The following is a 21565-nucleotide window of genomic DNA, read 5'->3' on the forward strand; positions in this document are numbered from 1 at the left end:
GTCTGACTTCGGGTGGTGTCAAATTATTGGAATCAATTCTGAGAGACAGGATAAACTGTCACTTAGAAAGGCACGGGTTGATCAGGAACAGTCAGCATGGTTTCATTAGGAGTAGATCGTGGAATTTTGTGTACAATTCTGGTCACCACATTACAGGAAGGACATAATTGCTCTGGAGACAGTACAGAGAAGGTTTACAAGAATGCTGCCAGGGCTTGAAAATTGCTCCTGTGTGGAAAGATTGGATAGGCTAAGGTTGTTTTCCTAAGAACAGAGGAGGCTGAGAGGTGACCTAATTGAGGTGTACAAAATTATGAAGGGCCTAGATAGGGTAGATGGTAAAGACTTGTTTCTTCTAGCTGAGGGGTCAGTTACCAGGGGCATAGATTTAAGGTGATTAGTAGAAGGATTAGAGGAGACATGAGGAAAAACGTTTTCAACCAGAAGGTGGTGGGCTCTGGAATTCACTGCCAAAATTGGTGGTTGAGGCTGAAACACTCAACTCATTTAAAAGGTACTTGGACCTGCATCTGAACCTGCAAGACTACGGACCAGATGCTAAAAAGAGGTATTAAAATGAACAGCTAGTTTCTTTTTTCTGTCTGGCACAGACATGATGGGTTAAATGGCCTCTTTCTGGCACACACTTTAGAACTTCTGCTAAAGTGCATCTCCTGCTGCTTCTCTGTATTAAATTCCATCTGTCACCCGTTTGCCCATTCAACTAGCCTATAAATATTCTGTCAAAAGATATCACCCTCACTCTTTGCCACATCCCCCAAGTCTGGTATCATCGACAAATTTTGAACTGTTACTCTGTATTCCAATATCCAAGTCATTTATGTATACATTTAAAAAAAAAGCAGTGGTGCTCGGAAGTGTTCTCAACACGTTTCAGATTTTCCTCCACCTCCTTTCCCTTTACTGTAACATTATCTCCATTGATATTTGGGTCATTAAAGTCCCCCCATTGTAATCACTTGCTCATCTCTGTGATTTCCCTGTAGATTTGCTTTTCCGTCTCTTTCACTATTTAGAGGCATATAGAATATCCCAAAGTATGATCATATCCCCTTTGCTTCACAATTCTAACCAAATGGATTCCATCCTGGCACCTTCAAGGACATCCTCTCTTTCCAATACTACAATGTCTTGCCAAACCAGTACTGCTACACGACCTCCTTTTTCCTTACCTGGGTTCTCTGAACACGATGAACATGAATATTAAGCACTCAGTCGTCCTCATCTTTAAACCACGTTTCTGTTGTTGCCACTACATTGTATTTCCATACGGCTATTTGAGCTTGTAAGATTCGAAATCTTATTTAGCACACTTTGTGCAATTATATATGTGCATTGTAAACCTGTTTTTGTATTCCTCGTAGTCCTCCTTAGTCTGCCCTGATCTAATATGGTATTACTTCTTTCTCTAGTACTGCGCAAACATTCCTTTATGCACTGTATTCTTCGTTTCTACTTCTATATAGTGCTATCCAGCCACCCCCTGCCAATTTAGTTTTTGTAGGCCACATCGGGTAAGGATTGAGGAATCCTCCTCTTAAGGACATTATTGTAGTAATCAAACTAGTTCGCTAATCTGGAAGCATTCTATTGTCACAGATTTAAACTCTTGCCTCCGGGTTGCTAATCGAGTACCATGCTCACAAGGCTACTGTACCCTTCACTGTGACAACCAAGGAAATGTGAGTTGCTGAGTATGCTGCAGGAAGTTTGGTGTATTGCAATCCAGTATGGACTTGTGTGTCCTGCATCATGGGTGCAAAAAAAAAATTATAAAAGGCAATTGCTTAATGCATTTAGCCTAGGGTCTGAAACTTGCAAGCATTTTTTAATTTGTGCAGTTTCCTCAATAACCAGTGATTTAAGACTGATTTTCTGATCTTAAAGGAACATATCTCCATCTTCTTAACAGAAAAATGCATTTTGCGTTACCAGATATCATTAAACTGCATATCATTTGATTTAATGTGAGCAATGGGAGATCTTTGCATTTCCATGTTTGTGTGCAATTTGTGTTAAATGTTATGCAGTACGTTTACTAAAGAATAACCGGTTTCACTCTTCAATAATGCAAAAAGTTGAAAGAAAAGGTACTGAGGACTGCAATGGCTGTGTTGTTTTGAAAGTTACAGCTGCTGAGTTATGTACTGGAAGAGCAGAAATTAACCACTGCTGTGGTTCTCTGGCAGAAACACCAGCATCTCTGTTCAACATTAAATTGATTAAACACTTTGCTGTGAAAACAGAGTTGATGCCAAAATATAAACTGAACTGGGAGAGTTCAATATATAATTACAATGGAATTCAAACTTTAGAATCCAAACCAGGGAGAAAAGCACAGTCATGAAACAATGTCAGTTTAATACAGCATAAACCAGTAGAAATTGTTAACTAGCCATAAGTGTAGCTATGACAACAACATTTTACCCACACAATTTTAGTAAGCACCTTACAAACACTCGCACAATGCCGCTAAACGTACTTTGTGTATACTGAAGAACCATCTGCCCACAATACACAAACCAAAGATGGAAATTCCTCAATAGTAAACACACGTCTTGCCATTTTACCAGCAAACACAGAAAACTATTAGTGTGCATGGAAATAGTGTAACAGTATGAGCGTTTAATTCATATGCCCAAAAATGGTATTACTTCAGTGAGGGCAGGAGGTGGGAAACAAAAAAAGTAAGGATAGAGGGGCATTGAGCTTCGGTGAGAATTGGCAACTGGTGCTTCCCAGAGATCTGTATCAGGACCTAATCTTTTCAGCATGTTTATCAGTGACATGGATGAAGGAGTGTATACAAGCTTGCAGATGAGACTAGGTTGCGATGCAGTCAGTAGTGTAGATGGGAGCAGGAATTTACTCATGGATGTGGACAGATTAAGCGAGTGGGCAAAATTGTGGCTTTCAAGACAGGTCAATAAATTTTTGTCGGTTTAAGGGAATCAAGGGATATGAGTCAAAGGCAGGAAAACAAGGTTGAAATATAGGTCAACTATGATCTATTTGGCTGAATAGCCGAGAAGGCTGAATGGGCTACTCTTATGTTCCTGTAACATTTTTTTTTAAACTAAACAAAAATGTAATTAGCAACATTTGGGCTCTCAACATGTGACTAGTGGTTACTTTATTGGACAGCACTGGTTTAATATGCCCGAGAGACTTTTAAATCTTCCTTCAGTGATAAAGGGATTTAAAATAGCAGCTTGTATTAACAGCATTGAAAAATTAGATAATTTAACTCATTACAAAGTTTTCTCAGAATTAAGCATACTTTTGCTTTGTCGAGCCATTTGCTTCATCTATTGAATTCAAAAAGCTAATGGGCTTGCATTTAAGTAGCAGCTTTCAGCAGGATATTCCAAAGCACTTCACAGCTAATGAAGTCGTTTTGAAGTGTAGCCACTTGTAATATAGAGAAGCGTGGCAGTTTATTTTTGCACAGTAAGATTCCAGGAACAGCATTGAGATTAACTAACTAGATCACCTGGTTTAGTGATGTTGGCTGAGCAATAAATATTGATTATAACATCAGGATTACCTTGCTGTTTGAACATTGCCATGGGGTTTTTATGTCTGCTTGAAAGAGTCTCCTCCGTTCAGTGCCTGATCTGAAAGGTAGCACCTCAGTACTGCATTGGATGTATCAACCATTTATATGCTCAGTGTTTGGGTTGGGTCACGAACACACAATCTGTAGACTCGGGTGAGGGTGATACCACTGAACCTCGACTGACACCTCAAAATGATTTTAAGAAGTAAATTTTTAAAAAATTAAAATATTTAATTTTTTGATTGTCCTGACGTATGTTCCCTCTAACTTCCATTTGTTGCATGAGGTCTATTTGTTGTATTGCACGGTTCCTTTGAGATTGCCAAGCACGCATGCATTTTAAACAGCCTCTACTGTTTGTCCCCTGCCCAGTATGTTACGGATTGCTGCGTGGTCATGTACCAGCACTGTTTAGAGGGAACATTGGTCCTTACTGTTAGAGTAATAAATCTGATATAATGAAAACTAGTACACCTCTTTACTGTTTTAATAGTGCACCTTTGCTTTTATTTCTTAACTTTTTTTCATCTCTTTCAGCATTGACAAGATAACCAAGGTATCTTCTCCTGTGCTGGTAATTCATGGCACTGCAGATGAGGTGATTGATTTTTCCCATGGCCTTGCAATGTATGAGCAATGTCCAAGAGCAGTGGAGCCCCTTTGGATTGAGGGAGCTGGACATAATGACATTGAGCTTTATGCACAGTATGTGGAAAGACTGAAACAATTCATCGATCATGAGATATCCATCTCTTGAGGACAATTGTATGGATATTTCCTCTGCAAATGTGAATGGAAGAACTGATCTGTGAAGTAATTTGCACATGGTTTAACTGGATAACTAGCTTTCAACAATACAGAAGCTACCAACTTTCAGGCTGATTTATTTGACCCACTGAACAAAATCTCAGTCTTTTTATACCAGGAAAACTCATGTGGCCTATGTATCTTGCACATGAAATAATGTTCACCTACTGTAATTTTGAAAGAGTTTTTGATGGTTATCAACCCTGTCGTTTTGTTTCTTGCATTCCTTAAAGTTGTAGTTGATTCGTCAGAGGTATAGAGTTTTTTTTTCTGGCAAAAATTGTATGTCTCAAAGACTTTTGATTTTTGTTTTGGTACAAGTTCATAAACTGGATTTTTTTGTATAATATAACAACATGACAGGTCGTGTGATTGTGACTTCATAGATAAAATAGCCCTTCATTGAAGGATTAGCCCAACCAAGATGAAGAATGTGATTGGAATGTTTATCACGTTCTTGATATTTCTAACATTGCCTAAAAGTACTGTACAGTATTTGTAAAACTCAGTGAATTTGGAAAGAAAATTTCCACTTCTTTGTTAATGAACACAAGTTATTTTCTAAATGGTCTTAATATTCCAAAATTTGTGGAGGGTTTTTCCATGTTAAAGACGTGAAACAATACCTCAAGTACATCCCTAATGGTGCGGATCATGGCATGTAGCCGAAAACATTTTTTCACCAGTGTGTAAATTTATGAACTATTTTGACTTTTAAAGTTTTGATGTGTATTGTTTTTCAGGATAGGTAATGTAATACTTTCGATTTCATTCTTCTCTGAAATTCTGTTCCTAAAATAACTGAGCTTTGGGTGTATCTTCATAAATTGCAGTGTTTGTAAATGATGACTTTCGAGGTTATAGAAACATTTTCAGTTTCAAAAAGTGTTGAGAATAGATGCGATAACTGCCTAATTTGATAGCTTTATTCTGTGAAATGTGTTTGATTCGTGGATGTAACTATTTTTATTCTACATTACTTAACATTCAACTTTTGAAAAATCTGTTACCATTTAGATTTCATAAATTTACACATCTGTATTTTGTACAGGAACAGATGTAATTTGCTAATTTTAGTTGGAATAACCAGTGATTTGAGGTTATGATTTTGACACTGGAATCGCATTGAAATATGCATAAATAATGCAAGACATTAGGAATAACACTACTAAAACAAATCAAAGCCTTAAATGTACTGTAAGCCTCTAATTGCTGTATATTTGGTTTCAGTAGTTCATTGTTGTATGTTGCACATTAGCAACAAAGAGTAGCAATGAAGGATGCATGGAATTTAGGATGAGAGTTTTAAATTAGAACTGTTGTGTGTATAGTAAAAAGCAACAGGAAACAATATCACACAACTGCAGAATGTTATTTGGTGTGATTAGTCAAAACATGTGATTTAAAATCTGATTAAACATTGAAAATATTATGAAAAATAAGTCTTTTGACTAATTGTACAGTGTTTTTCTCAATTATTTTGTTTTTGTTGAAAAGCAAGATACAAAATTAGGATTTGACTTCCTTATACTGAAGAAAGTGAATGTTCTTACAGAATTTCCCCTTTCCCTTTGAACTCTGTGCTCTGATTATCTCGGGGTGGGGGGGGGGAGGCAGATCTACATATAGACCTCTTACTAATGCTGTCCTACATACTAAATTGATACCTGGAATGGGTGGGTTGTCTTTTGAGGATAGGTTGGACAGGCTGGGCTTGTTTCCACTGGAGTTTAGAAGAGTGAGGGGTGACCTGACAGACGTATATAAGACCCTGAATGGCCTTGACAAGGTGGATATGGAAAGGATGTTTCCTCTTGTGGGTGAGTCCAGAACTAGGGGGCACTCTTAAAATTAGGGGTTGTCCTTATAGGACAGAGACGAGAATTCTTTTCTCTGAGAGTTGTGAGACTTTGGAACGCTCTGCTTCAGAAGGCGGTGGAGGCAGGGTCATTGGATATTTTTACGACAGAAGTGGATAGATTCTTGTTACGCAAGATTATCGGGGGTAGATAGGAATGTAGAACTCGAAACACAAACAGATCAGCCATGATCTTATTGAATGGTGGAGCAGGCTCGAGGGGCCAAGTGGCCTACTTCTATTTCACGTGTTTGTATGGGCCAGACCTCCAGGGATAATTCTCTTGCTTTTTATAAAGTGCCATGGGGTCTTTTACATCCCCTGATGAGGTAGATTGGATCTTAGTTTAATGTCTCATCAGAAAAAGAAGAGTGCACCTGGGTAACTGATGTTTCTGATTTCTGTTCCTTAGAGCGAAATCCTTGTCTTCTGTTTGCTGCTTCCCTAGACATTGTGGCTAAAGTTGGAACTTAACATGACCAGGCTTGTCATCCCTTTTGTGTTGTGATGTAATCTCCACTGTATTCCCTTGTTGAGTTATTTTCCCTGGTCAAGTTACTGTGCTGTGCATGACAAAGACTAAAATGCTATTCCATCCTGATTAACTGTACGTGGTCAACCGGAAACCCTACTACCTTCAAAGCTATCTGGTGTTGCCTGCTGTTAAGGATGTTGAAACCTACACAGTTCAATTTTGTTTTCCTCCTGACGTTTGTGCTGGTTAGTTGAACTAAATTCCATATTGCCTTGAAGCGAAGGCAAAAATTTCTAAATCATAGACACTTAGAGCATGGAAGTAGACCATTTTGCTCACCATCCTCTGCTGGCTGCCATGGAGCCATCCAACCTAATCCCACTTTCCAGCTCTTGATCCGTAGCCTTGTAGGTTACGGCACTTCAAGTGCATATCCAAATACTTGTTAAATGTTAGGAGGATTTCTGCCTCTCATGCTTTTTCAGGCAGAGAGTTCCAGAGCTCCACTATGCCCAGGTGAAAAAATTTCCTTTCTAATCCCCTCTAAATCTCTTACCCTAAATCTATGCCTTGGTGATGACCCCTCAAACAAAGATAAAGGGCCTTCCTTTCCATTTTATACATATCAATGAGGTCTTTCCACAGCCTCCTCTGTCACAAAGAAAAGAACCCAAGCTTATCCGATCTTTCCTCATAACTAACATTCTCCAGTCCAGGCAACATCCATGTAAATCACCTGAACCCTCTCTAGTGCAATCACATCTCTCCTATAGTACAGTGACCAGAATGGTACACAATAATCCAGCTGCAGCCTAACTAGTTTTTTATACAGTTGCCTCGTAGCTCTTAAATTCTGTGCCTTGGTTAATAAAGACTAGTACCCTGTATGTTTTCTTGACCCCCTTATCCATCTGTCTATGCACTTTCAGGGATCAGTGGACATGCACTCCAAGGTTCCTCTCCTCTACACTTCACAGTAGCCTACCATTATTGTGTATTTCTTTGTTTTGTTAGCCTTCATCAAATGCATTACCTCACTTCTCCAGATTGAACTCCATTTACCACTGTTCCACCCACTTGACTAATCCATTGACATCTTCCTGCAGCTTTCTTATTTACCAGCTACACTGCCAATTTTTGTACTGTCTGCAAACTGCTTAATCATACCCCCTACATAATATCAAGTTAGTGTGCGGGATGATATAAATTTCATGCAGAGAAATGTGAAGTCATGCATTTTGAAAGGAAGAATGAGGAGAGGCATTATACATTGTACAATTTTAAAGGAGATGCAGGTACAGTGAGACCTGGAGCCGGAATTTTACAGCCCCATCGCAGTGGGGAGGGGACTGTAAAATGCAGCAAACCGTTCTAAACTCCATGGACTTTGGCAGGAGTGTAAAATTCTGCCCTAAGAGTGTACACACACATCTTTGAGGATGATGGGGCTAGTTGATGAAGCTGTTTTTTTTAACAGCATTCTGGGCTTTACAATTGAAGACACAGAGTTTGGCAAACTTAGGCTAAATATCTAGACCACAGTCTATGGCTTAGTTGGAGTATTGGGATCAATCTTGGGCATCACACTATGCAGGGAGAACATCAAGGACTTTGAGAGGATCCTGAGATACATTGAGCAAAGGATCTTTGTGGAACCTAAAGAAGCTGAAGTGTTCCAGAAAAGGTTAAGGGGAACTTAAGTAGAATTGTACAAAATGAATCAAGGGTTATAATAGGGTAGATAGGAATGGTGCAGATAGATAGCCATATAAATATTGTGGCAATAAGAGCGTATCAGAGGCTGGGAATTCTGCACAGAGTAACTCACTGCCGAACTCCCCAAACCCTATCCACTATCTACAAGGCACAAGTCAGAAGTGTGATGGAATACTCTCTACTTGCCTGGATGAGTGCAGCTCCAGCAACACTCCAAGTAGTGCAGGCTTTACACATAAGCTAAATAAGTTATAGCTTGGGGCCTCTAAATATGAAAAAATGACTCAATTTCAAGTTTTATATAATCGGGTGAAAAATAAGTGATGGGGGGGAAAAAGACTAAATCAGACATTTTGGTTCTGATATGACAAAAATACACTTACATGGTTACACAATTATTTATCATATTGAGTTTATAATCTGCAGAAATAACTATAATTCATATCCATGGTGCTGTCCTTTCCCCTGACCTCCGACAGTCTCACGATCCATTTAGGCACCTCAATCATGAAATAAAAGTGCCTTATATGGCTTTTTCAAGACAATAATTATAAAAGTTTTTTTACTTTTAAGTGTCTTCCATTAAAAACAATTCCAAAAACTAATAAAGTGTGAAAAACACACGTGATGCAGTCATAATCCATGATAAATTGACACCCGGTAAATATATATTTTATTGAAATATATGTCTTGTATTGTTTACTTCTGCTTTTCTTGTAAACATGAAGGTTTGAGTTCAAAGAATTTGTCTAAGGTTTAACTGTCATTATTATTGAGAGGCCTATTAAAAATGAAAAGAATTTTTGAAGGTGGATATCAGAAAAAAATAAAAGAAGCAGCAGCTTGAAGGGCGGATAAAATAATTACCAAAAGTTGACAATTATTTCACTGTAAAAAAGCGGGGCCCTCATACTCGAGAGTCAGCTGGGCCCACAGCAACCACAAGCATCCACCTCTTCTACTAAGATAGATGATACAGATGTGAATGTGATTACTACACCTGAGAATGTTACAGAGCCTGAAATCCTAGCTGAAGGAAATAGATACACAAAGTCCAATGATCTTGGTCTCTGAGGTGTTTGAGGATGATATTTCATTCTGGGCACAGAAACAACCCTCAGAGTCAACATTGGAACAACCTATTTACAAAATTGAAGAAGTCCTTCAAAAACCAAATTAGGTATTCTTCAAAGCGTTTAATTCATTCAATGACTGTTAATGATGAAAAATGCATTTGAATGGCTAGTGTACTCTCCAACAACTGGTTGTGTTCACTATTTTGTCTGCAAACTCTTCTCAACATCATCAACAGCACTGGCTAGTGATGGGTTTCATGACTGGCGAAACCCTGTAGGGGTTTCAAAATCATGAGAACTCTGAGGATCATAGAAAAGCTTTGCTTACATATCTGACCAGACAATATGGGTTAACCTTGGATTATCACCTGAAGGATCAGATAAAAAGGAGCACGAGTCCTGGAGACTTGTACTTGAATGTGTCATTGTAGTTGTGTGCACACTAGCAGAACGTGGACTAGCTTTGGGAAGCAATGAAAAGTTTGACTCGCTACATAACAGGAACTTTCCTGGCTTGATAGAACTCATTGCTAAGTTTCATTAATTTCTTGCCAGCCATATAAAACATTATTGAAGCAGTGGATCTGGGAAGCTTTCATACTTGTCTTAAACAATATGCGATAAACTCATCCAGTTTATGGCTGAAAAAGTAAGAGGATCTATTTTGGATGACTTGAGAAAAGCAGGATACTCTGTTTGTCTGTTGACTCCACACCAGATGTTTCACATGTTGATTAACTCACTGTTATTGTAAGATATGTGTCACCCGATGATAGTTTTCCCATTGAACGCTTTTGAACTTTCCTTGAATTAGAAAATCACAGTTGGGAATGTATGGCCAATGTTAACTAGGCAACGACTGCAAAGTTGACTTCAGTAAGTGCAGAGGACAGTCATGTGACAATGCAGCTAACATGGCAGGAAGGTACAATGGCACGCAACAGAAACTTCTAGAGAAAAAAAAAGTCTGCTACATGTATTGCACGTGCTGGACATTCACTGAATCTTGTTGGCTGTGCTGATTGCTGCCTGGATGCAATAATATTTTTTGTTCTGCAACAAACATTCACATTCTTCTCTGCCTCGACAAAACACTGGACAGTACTCAAATCATTTTTGGATGCTGATTGCACTGAACCAAAGCGTCTCTCTGACACTAGGTGGGGAGCACATGCAAAAGCCACTTCAGCCAAAGCTGAGCGTTATGGTTCAATTATTGATGCTCTTACTCATCTTCATACTGATGACCATGAAAAAGGTGACACAAGGAGAGAAGCTGGAGAAGCTGCAGGAGATAATGGAGGAATTAGAGTTTGTGTTCATGTTAGAACTTTGGAATCGTTTGTTAGATCAGTTCCACATGACCAGCCAAGCCCTACAGGATCCACAGATAGTCCTTAGTACACGTGCAAAGTTTTACACATCACTCACACTTCTCGAGAGTAACCCGAGAAAAAATTGATGAAATTGCAGTCAAAGCAAAAGAAAACCTGCCTGATGTAGATGACAGGTGTATGAAGAAAAGAAAAAGAATGTGAAAAAAGAGATCAAGGACAGTGATGCACCAAATGCTGATGAAACGCTTTCTCCAAGAGACAAGTTTTGAATGAAATCCTTTATCTCTATGATGGATGCACTTGAAACCAATTTGAAGAAAAGAGCAATCAAACACAAAAATGTAGCAATTTTTCATTTTTGGTTGATTTAGATGTCTCGGAAAAACAGCTATGTGAAGATGTAAAGCTTCTGATGAAAGTTACCCTGACAAGGTTGATGTTAACCTCAATGGAGAAATAAAACACTTCCAAGCTTATATCAAGGAAAGTTATTCAGATAAAGGAACTTTATGCCACCAGGACCTGTATCGAGTCATCATCCAAGGTAAAATTCAGTTGGCTTTCCTGTTTGTAGAAGCAATATTGGGGCTCTTTTTGAGTCCAGTGGTAACACTGCTCAGGAGATAGGTCACTTTCATGGCTGAAAAACATCAAGAATGAACTACAGACAACAATGCTGCAAGAGAAGCTGTCTGCACAAAGCATCATGTGCAAAGATAATGATAAACTTCATAGCTTATTATTTACGGACATCATCAGTGACTTTGCTGCCCAAAGATCATGAAAAACTTGTTTTGAGTTTTGCTCAGGTTGTATTGCTGCATTTAGTAAGTGCTGATCTGTGTAATTGCTCTTGTGTTGCTGTAGATTAAAAGTTTTCATACATGCTAATTAAGAAATCTGTAAGTATTTCATAATACAACTAGGCTCATTGCAAGATATATCACAGAATCACAGAGTGCAGAAGAGGCCCTTCAGCCCATCGAGTCTGCACCGACTCGTGAGAAATACCTAATCCCATTTACCAGCACTTGGCCTATAGCCTTGATGTGCCAAATGCTCATCCAGGTACTTCTTAAAGGAAGTGAGGCAACCTACCTTCACCACCCTCCCAGGCAGCGCATTCTAGACCGTCACCACCCTCTGGGTAAAAAAGCTTTTCCTCACATTCCCCTGACACCTCCTGCCCCTCACCTTGAACTTGTGTCCCCTCATGATTGACCCTTCAACTAAGGGGAACAGCTGCTCCCTATCCACTCTGTCCATGCCCCTCATAATATTGTACACCTCGATCAGGTCGCCCCTCAGTCTTCTCTGCTCCAACGGAAACAACCCAAGTCTATCCAACCTCCCTTCATAACTTAAATGTTTCATCCCAGGCAACATCCTGGTGAATCTCCTCTGCACCGCCTCCAGTGCAATCACATCCTTCCTATAATGTGGTGACCAGAACTGCACACAGTGCTCCAGCTGTGGCCTCACCAAGGTTCTATACAACTCCAACATGACCTCCCTACTTTTGTAATCTATACCTCAATTGATAAAGGCGAGTGTCCCAAATGCCTTTTTCACCACCCCACTAACATGCCCCTCCACCTTCAGAGATCTATAGATACACACGCCAAAGCCCCTTTGTTCCTCAAAGTTTCCTAGTGTCATGTCGTTCATTCAATACTTCCTTGTCAAATTATTCCTTCCAAAGTGTATCACCCCACACTTTTCAGGGTTAAATTTCACCTGCCACTTTTGACCATTTGACCATCCCGTCTATGTCTTCCTGTAGCCCAAGACACTCAATCTCACTGTTAACCACCTGGCCAATCCAATATGTTTAGTTAGATTTCATTGTGCCTTTCCTATGCATATATTATATGTAAACATAAAGCTTTAATATTTCTACTTTCATTGTCCTTTCTGTTAGTATAATACACTTTTTGGATAATGCTATGGGGCCTCTTAAGCTTGGCATGTCAAAATCCGACACTGAGGATAAGGGCAGCAGATGCATGGGAACGCCACCAGCTGCATATTCCCCTCCAAATTACTCACCATCCTGACCTGGGAATATATCGCCGTTCCTTCACTGTCGCTGGGTCAAAATCCTGGAACTCCCTAACAGCACTGTGGGTGTACCTACACCACGTGGACTGCAGCAGTTCAAGAAGGCAACTCACCACCACCTTCTCAAGGGCAATTAGGGAAGGGCAATAAATGCTGGCCTAGCCATCCCATGAATGAATAAAAGAAATAACTTGCACGGCCACAGGGAAAGAGTAGGGGCTACAACTAGAATACACATAATGGACTGAATGCCTTCTCTCCTGTAAGATTCTTTTTGAGTTCTTTGCCCAAAGATAGGTCCTTGGTGATTATTCACCGAACCATGGCAAAGTGCCGTGGTTTTTTTTTACTGCAGGTAGGCCCCCGAGTCTGTCTCAGCCAGAACGTGAATCGAACCCTGTGCTGTCGGTGTTATTCTGATCCACATTCTAACCAACTGAGCTAATCAGGCCCCTTGTCATTTCTGTAACTCCTTAAATACCAGCTACTTTAGCTCATGAGATATTTTCAAATGCTCACAGAATGCTTGGCTCCTGGCTGCAAAGTGAAAGGGGTCGGGGGCTGAGAAAGATAGACTTGCATCTCCACTTGCTCCTATGGTACATGCAAGAAAAGGACGGGCACAGCTGTTAGGCAAGGATAGGGTAATAACCAGGGTTTCCGCTTCATTTTCCTATTCACCGCCCCATAAAGGTTGGAAGAGCACCCATTTCAAGGACACCCAGAAGAAGAGGAGTTTGGGTCCTGTGCTCAGCCCCACACCAATAAGGGGATTTAAGTGGGGCAGTCAGCAAAGACCAGAGGACCAAAGGAGGTGAGTTTCTTTTCCTTTCAGAGACAGGAGATTTGAGGGTTTTTTGGCTGCTGTTTTTGCCAGTACTGAAGGTTTCTTCAACTTACAACTGCAGCCATATTCCCACACTCACTTCTAATGCAAGACCTTATGGAAAGGGGAGTCTGCATCATGAGTGCATTTGTCAAGATTTAAAACCTGAATCCAGAAGTATAGGTGGAATATTATCCCCTAAATATGAGGTTTCAAGTACAGAAAACTTGGTCTTCAGTGTGTCTCATTCACAGTTTTACAAGATGTTCCTCTAACTGTCAGCATGGGGCTTTCAGTACCAAACTACATCAACATTGGCTCAGGGTGATCTTGAAACAGCTTCTCATTCATAGCTGTGTTCTTTGTCTGAAAAAACAGGAAGTGTTCAGGGATTGAGTTTGCATCTGATGGGTTGTTCATTGAACAGGACAAGCCCACGTTCTCAAAGTTAGACGACTTGGTTCATCGAGACTGTCTGATGCTGATTTGATTCAACAGTTTTACAACTGCATTGGAACAGCTTGCAATTTGGTGCATTGCTGGAACACAGTAACAAATATGAAGCGGCTCTGTCTTGTTTTGATCCTGTCCCTTCAAATCAGATGAAAGATGAGAATTTAAAAATACATTTCTGTGGCCTCAGCTATATCATGAAACATTTTGCAAAGTTAGCGTATGTTGTCTCCTGGTAACCTGCCTGAGAAGGAATCTGCTCAATGATTTTCAAATATTTACGGACTTGGGCCGAGATTTTCTGCTCCCACCTGCAGCGGGCGTCATGGCGAGCGGGAGTGGAAAATATCGCAACAGCAAAAAAAATCTGTTCTACGCGGGCGGGAAAACAGGCTGAGATCGTCCACTCCGGACTTCAGCGGTGACGCGTGTTTCCCACCGCACAATGTCGGGAGTGTCATTTCAGTACATTTGAATGTCACATATACTCATTATAATGGCTGCTCGCTGGAATCATCCCCCCAAGCTGGTTCGATAGGCCACGTTGGCGCCCAGTTAGACCGATGTGTTCCACTACCTGATATAAGCAACGTGCACCCGGCAACCTGCACTTCACTCGTGACTTCAACATTTATTCACATACCTCGCATCACACGGTGCTCGCAGCACCTCGGACTCCACGCCAGGCTTTGCAGGCAACACCACATCGCTTCCACATGGGGTTTCACAGGCAAGGCCCTACCTACCAGACCAGCGGTAAGATGACGATGGCTTGTAAGGGGCCACAGGGCAAGGGCTTGACTGGGGCAGGGAAGAGTAGCAAAGATCGTGCTCAGGCAGATGACGAGGTGGGTGTGGGTTAGAAGCGTCCTCCGGGCCAGAATGGGGAAGGGCATCTTAGAGAGGGACATTCGTGAGTTGGGGCTAGAATAGGAGGATGGCAGAGTGAGGAAGAGCTGCAGTTTACATTGCCGACCTTGCAAAGATTGTCCTTGTCCCAGACCGGGGAGTGGGAGGGCATGGGGCATGTCAGCCCAGTGTCAGTCATGCCCAGCATGTTGTGCACAAGGTGTGGTAATTACATCACGTGCCTTGATCCAGGGGGTTTCTGCCTCAATAGTGGGCTGCAGATGGCACACTCACAGTCAGGGAGGCTGTAGATGGGGTAAAGTGTAGGGCCATTCGAAGGTCCAATTGGTGGGGGGGGGGGGTCTCAATATCTCACAGTGATGGGGAGGGGTAATGTCCAAATGAGGGATAGGCACACCTACCTCAAACCATTCAAGGGGGTTACACACGGTTATCCACCTCAATCAAAATAGCATAAAGCATAGTAGGGGGAAGCATGAGAATTATTGAAAGGAGAGAAACCTGAACATTATGCTCCTCCTGGACAATGGGAGGGATTTCTACAGTCACACAAGGGAGAGTCCAAGCTGGTCTGGTAGTGGAACCTCAGCATAACCATCTTGCAACCTGAAGCGATGGCGCAGCACAAAATTAAACTGAGGAAAAACTCTGGTGTGGGCTCAGAGGGCCGTTTGGAGGAGTGGTGCACTGCACTGGGGTGGAGGGGCACCCAACTGAACTGTGTATTCCCAACTGAGCAGAGATGCACAGCTGAGACATGTTCGGAACCTTTCAATGACAATACAGGAGAGTGAAGCGCATTCTTGCGAGGCTAATGACGAGTCGTGGCACTGATCAATCTCCTTGTATTAACCCTTTGTTCCCAGTGTGGAAATTCCCCAGAGTGATAACGAGGTCAAGAGCAATTGGGTGACGGGTCAACTGCAGATGTGCCTTAAAAGCAGGAGCCCTCAGGCTTGGTGCTGGCAGATTCACAGATGAGAAGCCTCAGCCCCCCCCTTCAAATAATCTCAGTTCCTCAGTGAACATTAGACCTCGTGTATTGCAAAGAGTGTACATATTACAGTGCAATGAATGGGGATCTCAGCACTTGGCCAAAGCAATCTCATAGCAGTTGGTCATGTAAAGGGAGTGACAGGGGTGAGGGAGCATCTTGAAACGTTCCTTGCACTAGCCAGGATTTCGGTGATGAATAGTTGCCGACACTGGAACCAAGCCCTTGATCCCCCAGTCACTCACGAATCATCTGCAGAAATAGGACCTTTGCAGGCTGATGTTGACTCATGCCTTCTTCTCATTGATTCTGCAGAGAGGAGACTATTAGAAAGACGGAGGCTGGATTTAGTGCTGCCTGCATAATCGCATACAGACAGGAGAGAAGGTGGAGAAAATGGTGACAGTGGTGGCTGGCTCACCAAAAGGGAGGAGCAAAACCCTTAAGCCCAAGGGCCAACAGGATGAGGTTCACAGATACGTCATGTGTAGGCGGTTCTCGTGACTGAGGGTGTACAGAACACGTGTGTCTTAACTGCAGATGAGCAAGATGGCTCCGCACGTCCAGGGATTTGATGGCTCACATCTGCCACATTCTCCAGGAATTGACTCAACGGAGACTGGGAGGACATCCATTGCAGTGGCTCTGAAAGTCACTGCCGTCCTCAACTTCTACACAAATGGTTCTTTCCAGGGCTCCACTGGGGATTTCTCAAGCTTCCGCGCACAACTGCATGCACAAGGTAACAGACGCCCTTTTTCCCAAGGTCCACAATTACTTTGACCTTTCCAGAGATTAAGAAAGGCCGAATGCTGAGCACTGGGCATTGCTGCTGTTTCCAGATTCCCACAGGTGCAGGTGCCATCAGCTACACTCGTGTGACTATAAAAGCTCCCTGGCAACAGGCACTCCAATATATGAACAGGAAAGGATTCCACTCGCTCTCTGTCTAACTGGTCAGCGACCACAAGAAACAATTCATGCAGGTTTGAGCGAGATACCCAGGAAACTGCCATGACTCATACATCTTGAGCAGATCACAGATCCCAGACTTCTCTGAGGGATCACACAGGATCCAGGGCTGGCTCCTTGGTGACAAAGGGCAGCTGCAAAGATATGGCTGATGATGCCTGTGCGGTGGCCACAGAATCCAGCTGAGAGAAGGTACAGCGATGCTCATACTGCTATCTAAACAATGGTGGAGCAGACCATTGGCATCTGGAAGATGTGATTCTGATGCCTGGGCAGATCTGGGGGAACTCTCCAGAGGGTTTCATGGATCATCGTGGCTTGCTGTACACTGCATAACCTGGTGCTGCAAAGGGAAGAGGACTTGCCAGATACCAACATGGAGGATCTGCACGTTGAGGAGGACAATGAAAGGGATGAGGTCGATGAGTTTGAGGAAGCCGAGACTGCAGGGAAGGAGCCATATCATGGGCCAGACGAGGCTGGTGTGAGGCCCTCATAGCCACCAGATTCCACGAGGAGGATGATAAGTTGCAGTGAGCATCTTCTTGGACATCATGGGCTCACATGAACACCAGTGTTGCTATCCCTCTCATTGCAACCAATCTGAGAGTGGATACTTACATATCAGGCTCACCATTGTCCTGATCCTTTGAAGGATGATGAAGCCTCGGGAACATGTGTCCTTGCTGAGATGAGGTCCTAACAGGAGGACGGCGTCCCAGCATCGGACATCAGGAGGTGCTGCCTCTTCACATAGTGAAAGCAGGAGCTGTTCTGCAATCCTCAATGGACTTGTAGCTGTATGAATTTAGCCTGACAAAGTTCTTCAAGGAGATCCATCTCCACCGATGGTACAGCCATTCAGTGTCACCCTGATGGCGATATTGAAAGGTAACACTTGGGCCAAGGCAGCCGAGGATGTTCCGCAGGTCTCGCTCCATTTGGAGATCACTCGGTCTCTGTGTCACCTTCTCCTCCATCACATTGACATCCAGCTATCTCAGTTAGGGATGAGGGTGTGCATTCACCCTGACCTTTCCACGGATTTGGACCACCTGAGGCTCACAATGTTCACACAGACAGTCTGTCCTCATGGCCAGCCCTGGCCCTGGTGAACTCCAAACTGCAAAGACACCATGAAGCCCTCAATGTCACTCTTCATTGATAATTAACAGCACACTTCAGCTTCATGACATCCTCGCTCCTATCACTTTGCTCCCCTCAGCATTGTCTAAAGCTACCATATGCTCTTCCAGAGCATGTTCAAAGGCTCCATTGACAGCAACATATCACCATTTGGATTTATCCACACGGACCTCGGCGAGGGATTAAGTTGAGAGGATGCTATGCAGAATGTATGGCCCAGCGCTACATTGCTACATTGTGACGAGATCCTTGTGGCCGCAATACAGACAACTGCTCAAGTTTGTAGGTTCGAGCGCCAGCACCACAATGTGGCTATGAGGGGCAGAGCTCTGGCACATTCAGTTGGCAAGGTGCTCACACTTACTGCTGAGTTAGCAGATGTACACTCGGAGAGTTGGTAAAGCACAAGACAGACAGGAGCGCACGTAAGCTCTGAGTATGGGCTCATAGATTGGAAAACCTGCCAGTTGACAGAGAGAACATGGAGTTCCAGGATATATGATCCTTCTTCATACGTCAACGCATCTCTCCTTTGACACAAGACCTTCACTTTTCAATAATGCAGACAAAACACATCGGCCTGAATCTTAAATAGCCAAGAATGAACATGCCATGACCCAGCAAAGCATGTGAACAAGATTCCTTCCACAAGCACACTTTCTGTTAAGGATGAGGCATCACCTATGTCTGAAATGATCTGAGAATGGGCGCACACTTTTGGGAAATTGAAGCAGATAATATCAACCAGAGGCCCATGATAGCAACATCTGCGATAAGTGGGGGGAGGGACCATGATGTCACATCTGATTCACAACACAGCTCACCATAAAGAGGAGGCATACACTAGAGGAGATGCAAAATGGGTGTGATTCTATTTACAGTGGTGAAATTTATATACATGTGATTAATAGCCATACCATGTCATGCTCCTAATATTTCTTAATTTACTTAACCCTACCACAATGTCTTGGTGCATCCTGAACATCCACAGCGGAGGTGGATGCAGCCTGCTGACTGTTAAGCCCTGTTGCTGTGATGACTTGATGGGCTTCTTCTGGAGGGTCAAGACCTGCAGCTCCCCTGCTGTGGGCAGGTGCACCCTCCTCAACCTGTAGAGCTGGCGGTGATGGAGTCACAGGAAGAGGGGATTGAGATCAACTGGATACTCCTGGAGTCACCTGGGTGGATGGCCCTGGGGTGTCCAGCTGGTGCTCCTCATCCCTATGGGTGCCCAAGGGCCCCTGGCTGACTCCTTGAGTAGAAGGGATAGCTGGAGTGAGAAGGAATTAGCCCAGCCCCTCTCACGTAGCCACTGATGGATACTACCAATGCCTACACTGATGAAGTGCAGCTCCTGGCGCAGTGCAGGACTGATGTCCTGGACCAGGGTCTCTATGGCGTCTGCCATTTTACCCATGTTGACTTTGGTGTGTTGGCATGCTGGCGCTATCACCTCAGACTGAAGGCGAATGGACTCCTCCATCGTATGTTGTAATTTGAGGAAAGCAGCTGACGATCCTTCCTGATGTTCCCCTGACTTTCACTAAAGCTCCACCAACTGAGTTAGGACCAAGTCCAGAGACTCATCATCAGACTCAGACTTAGCAGAATCCTGGCCTCCAGCTGTCCTGCAAGTGCCGGCTACCTTGGATGTCCCTGCTTCCACCTGCTGTGGACTGGATTCTGTGCTGTGCTCACCAGATTGTGACCCGAGCCTGCTCTAGAGCCATATCCCACTGGAATGTGTGTCTCTGAGCTGGTGGAGGGTGTGGGTGAGCGCTATGACACGTGCTCTATGGTGCTATCCTCTGGCTCCTCACCCAAGGTGTCCTCGGAGCTGGAGGTGAAGGTCCGGATTCTTGATGCCCTCGGGCACTTTCCAGAGGTGCCAATGGAAGAACGTTGAGATTATTAGTGCATGGCAGGTGAGTGGCAGACAGGACAATGGGATCACAGTTTGGTCATCTGAGGGATGAGACCGGGCCTGGGTGTGTGCCACCCATCTCACTGTTGCCACAGGCACGGTCCTGATCCTTTCTAGCCAGAGTGATGGCACACTCATAGGGAGTGAGGGCTTGGTTTTGGTTCTGGGACCTCTCCCTCCTATTGTGTGGGAGCTTGCACTGTATAAAGACAGATGGAGAGAGTGTGAGCAGGATATATGCCAAGGCAGAGGATAAGGATGCCAGCCTTGTGTGGGTGGTGAGTGGGGCCGTGCACAGGATGAGGACACAGTCTACATGGGGTATGAGCCCAGATGCAGATGTGAAAGTGTGTGTGAGAGAGTGAACGGTGATAACCCTTGTGCTGGCAGTGTGTGGAATGTCATCCTGCGAATGTCTGATGGGCTTGTGAGTGTGCGAGTTGAGAGTGATGAAATGGTTGACTTACCCTGGCGGAACGGATGAGATCATCCACCCTCTTCCTGCACTGGATTGCAGAGCTTTTCTGTGCGGCATTAGTGCTGAGCGCCGCTGACGCCGCTTCCCACGCCAGAGCGGTGACATTGGTTGACCTCGTCTGGCCATTACTGGGGTCGAGGGCATCACATTGGGCCTCAACAGCATCCAGCAGGTGGCCCAGTGAGATGTCACCGAATTTGGGAGCAGCAGTCTCCTTTCCTTTGGGAGCAATGTCTTCCGAGGAGCAGTCCTCCGCAGGCATTGAGAAGGCTTGCGTGTGGGTGCGGATTAAATATGGCCCCTGGAGCAAAGAACCACTGAGATCACAGCAGGTTGGGCGAATCACAGGCCGCCTGCCCATGATCCAACATGTTTCCTGCTGATGCATAACTAATGAGATACAAGGTGCAAACACACATCATCGCAAACAGCAGGAAAAACGTTGCTTTCCCCACTTGCCACTTTGAGTGTGGATGGGAAATTCCTGCCCTTGGTGATTGCTTCAGGAGAGATGTGATGGACTATTTAAGTGAGGTTGACAGTTGTGCCAACAGGTCAATGTTATAAAGGTTAAATTTGGATTAACATATCTAACCTGTTATAAATAATATATTACTGTTTGTTCATTGTTTGTTTATTAAAATGAGAACAATCCTGTGCAGAGTTCTATTGCTTGATTTTGATTGATGAAAGATCTGGTGGAATCATAAAAATGGTACCAGCGGCTCAATAATAAATTATTCACCTTGGTTAATTGTCTCAAGCTTGTTTTTGAATATATTGATAGTAAATTTATTTAAAGTTACAGAGAATTGAAATTCAAAATATGAGAGCTGAACAAGTTTCTTTGAGTCAAAAAAAGGTATAAATGACCCAAAAATATAATAGGCATTTTGAACTATTTTCTATTGAAGTGCCACCCAGGTACTGAATACACCTCTAGGAGACATCAATAACATCAGTAGGTACACAAGGTAGTCCTAGCCATGTAG

At 43.1% G+C, this 21565-nt stretch overlaps 1 protein-coding gene across 1 annotated transcript in view; it reads left to right on the top strand.

Annotated features, from left to right (window-relative positions):
• Positions 1 to 5826, top strand: part of abhd17c (abhydrolase domain containing 17C, depalmitoylase) — a 65861-nt gene extending 60035 nt beyond the window's left edge. The window contains exon 3 of the mRNA XM_041175344.1: positions 4118 to 5826. Within this exon, the coding sequence (XP_041031278.1) occupies positions 4118 to 4337 (220 nt within the window). The 3' untranslated portion in view covers positions 4338 to 5826. The remainder of the gene's footprint in view (positions 1 to 4117) is intronic.
• Positions 5827 to 21565: the final 15739 nt, after the last annotated feature.

The sequence above is a fragment of the Carcharodon carcharias genome, chromosome 26 (assembly GCF_017639515.1).
Source record: "Carcharodon carcharias isolate sCarCar2 chromosome 26, sCarCar2.pri, whole genome shotgun sequence".
NCBI lineage: Eukaryota > Metazoa > Chordata > Chondrichthyes > Lamniformes > Lamnidae > Carcharodon > Carcharodon carcharias.